The 2210-nt window shown below is 41.1% G+C and overlaps 1 protein-coding gene across 1 annotated transcript in view; it reads right to left on the bottom strand.

Annotated features, from left to right (window-relative positions):
• Positions 1-1926, bottom strand: part of LOC117543714 (FERM domain-containing protein 4B-like) — a 27832-nt gene extending 25906 nt beyond the window's left edge. The window contains exon 1 of the mRNA XM_034212212.1: positions 1862-1926. Coding sequence (XP_034068103.1) covers positions 1862-1926 — 65 coding nt within the window. The remainder of the gene's footprint in view (positions 1-1861) is intronic.
• Positions 1927-2210: the final 284 nt, after the last annotated feature.

Below are 2210 nucleotides of genomic sequence, written 5' to 3'. Positions count from 1 at the left end.
TTTGTTTTGTACCTAAAGCTAGCTTACCGTTAAGGTTTGGCGGTAAACCTTACTTAACTAAAGTGAAACCTAACACAATTGTGACCATCTGGTGAAATAATGAGTCCTTGAACCTTGAATTGGACAAATCTGGAGTCAGCATTTTGCTACTTCAGGTTCCCTCATCTAGAAGTCAATGGTTTTTGACTGTGTTTGTGGTTAGAAGCCTGAAATAATGTATGTGCAAGCTTAAGAGATTTTCACATTTTGTTCTACGACACAAAATACGTCAGTACATACCCCACTTCGTGAAGCTTCTATGTGTAAAAAAAAAGCAGTCATCATCATGCGGAACACCTCCACCTTTAGCTTTGCCGGGTAAATGAAGAACCATGTGACTGTCACGCACTTTGTTTATAGCCTATATGGTATCCCTTGCGATGCTAACTTATACGGGTCGGCCTACACAAAGACCTCATCACTGCATTTCTTAGCAAACCCAGTCTATCAATTTAGGATGGACAATTTATTTGGTTTATATACTGTAATAGCTTTCTTTGTCCTTTTTTGCTGCTCCAGGCTGCTTTTACTTGAGAATGTTTAGACTGTGGGATTGCTATTTTAGTAAAAATCTGAGTACTTTTTCCACCACTGAGATTCAGTTAAATAAGACACAAGACATATGCATCGTTTTCCTGTAAAATAATTACCTGGATATTTTCAGTGAGCGTGGGTGGCCATATTCAGGAATATTTAATTTGTGTTTCATATCTATTTTTAAGCTTGGCACTCTCGTCCACTTTTTTTTATGTTGCTGGCCAAAAATGGTGGTGTCCAATCAGCAGCAGACTTGTGGTTGGCCACTGTTGGATTGAATAAAGAGAAATGGCAGTACAAAGTGGAGATAGTGTTTTGTATAGATAGTGCAGGATTTTGGGTTCGAAGTCAGTGGCTCTGTGGATCTTTGTATCCTGATGGAGCACAACACAGCTGCTACTTGTGCTGCTTTCTGGCCTCTGGCCGGCCACCCTCTCTGATGAGCGTTTAGTATTCAGCTGATGCTCATGGAGTGCTGCCCATAAACAGAGAAGCACTCAGAAGCAAAGACTGCTCTCTGATTACTCGCACCATACCAGCAGCAGGTTGCTCAAAAGGAAATTCACCATGTTTTTTCATCATTTGATTTACAATTATGCAGCTGTTAGCTATTTATTCCCTTACTGACAGGTGGGGTCTGAAAGAAGACATCTTACGGCATTCATCAAGGTCCAGTGGTGGAAAAGTACTCCTTAAAAGTAGCTAAAATACTACTCCATTCAAATTACTGAGTTGAGTACTAAGTTCAGTAACTAAAGTTAAAAGTACTCATCATGCCGAATGGCTTTTGTAATTGTGTTGTCCTACAAATATATAATTTTATAATGTTGTAATCGATGTCAATGTGAAGCTAATTAAGGATACTTTATGTATTTGGTGTAAGAGTTTGCAGGAATGAGTCCTAAAACCTGGAAATACATTTTGAACGTGTTTGTTTGGTTTAAAGCTTGTTCATTATATATTATAAAACAGCGGTTACGTCATCAAGTCGAATATTAGCTTAGCGTTAGCGACGCGTAGCCATGTGACCCGGATGTAGTTTTTTGTAGCCTAATCTTAGCTTTCTTCTTCGGCCGATTGTATTTACACTTTCTTTAGGGTCGGCCTACGAAATACGTAGACAAGAGGTCTCCGCAGGCAGTCTTGTTTTTTCAGCACTAAATTATCACCTGCTTCTTCTTTAACGTGAAGACTTCTGCAGGTGGAGAAAGACAGAAACAGAGAAAGGAAGAAGAAGTTGGGGCAAAGTTGGAGTAGGGAAAAGTCATGTTGGAGACGTGCTGACAGGGACTTGGCTGTGATGAGGAGCCCATCACTCCTCTGGCTCATCTTGTCACGCACTCCTCCCATCATCGCAGGGCTTACCGTCAGCACAGAATGAGGCCATGTGGGTGAGCGATGGCTGCTGTGTCACTCCTGCCCTCTTCTGGTCCTGTAGATTGATTCCTCTGACAGGAGTTCCCCACCCCCCATAAAAAGAAAAAAGAGAGAATGATGACATGAAGACAAAGTAAGTGTCTCAAGCAACATTGGTTTCGACTGAAAGAACCAAAGTCAGAGGCAAACGAGGTAAACAGATTCAAAGGGGCCTTATCATGTTTTTGGGGCGTTTTTCTCACAGGATGTTCTTTTCA

This window comes from Gymnodraco acuticeps, unplaced genomic scaffold (assembly GCF_902827175.1).
Source record: "Gymnodraco acuticeps unplaced genomic scaffold, fGymAcu1.1, whole genome shotgun sequence".
Lineage (NCBI taxonomy): Eukaryota > Metazoa > Chordata > Actinopteri > Perciformes > Bathydraconidae > Gymnodraco > Gymnodraco acuticeps.
Note: the sequence above shows the minus strand (reverse complement) of the source record. Positions and strands in the feature narration are given on the sequence as shown.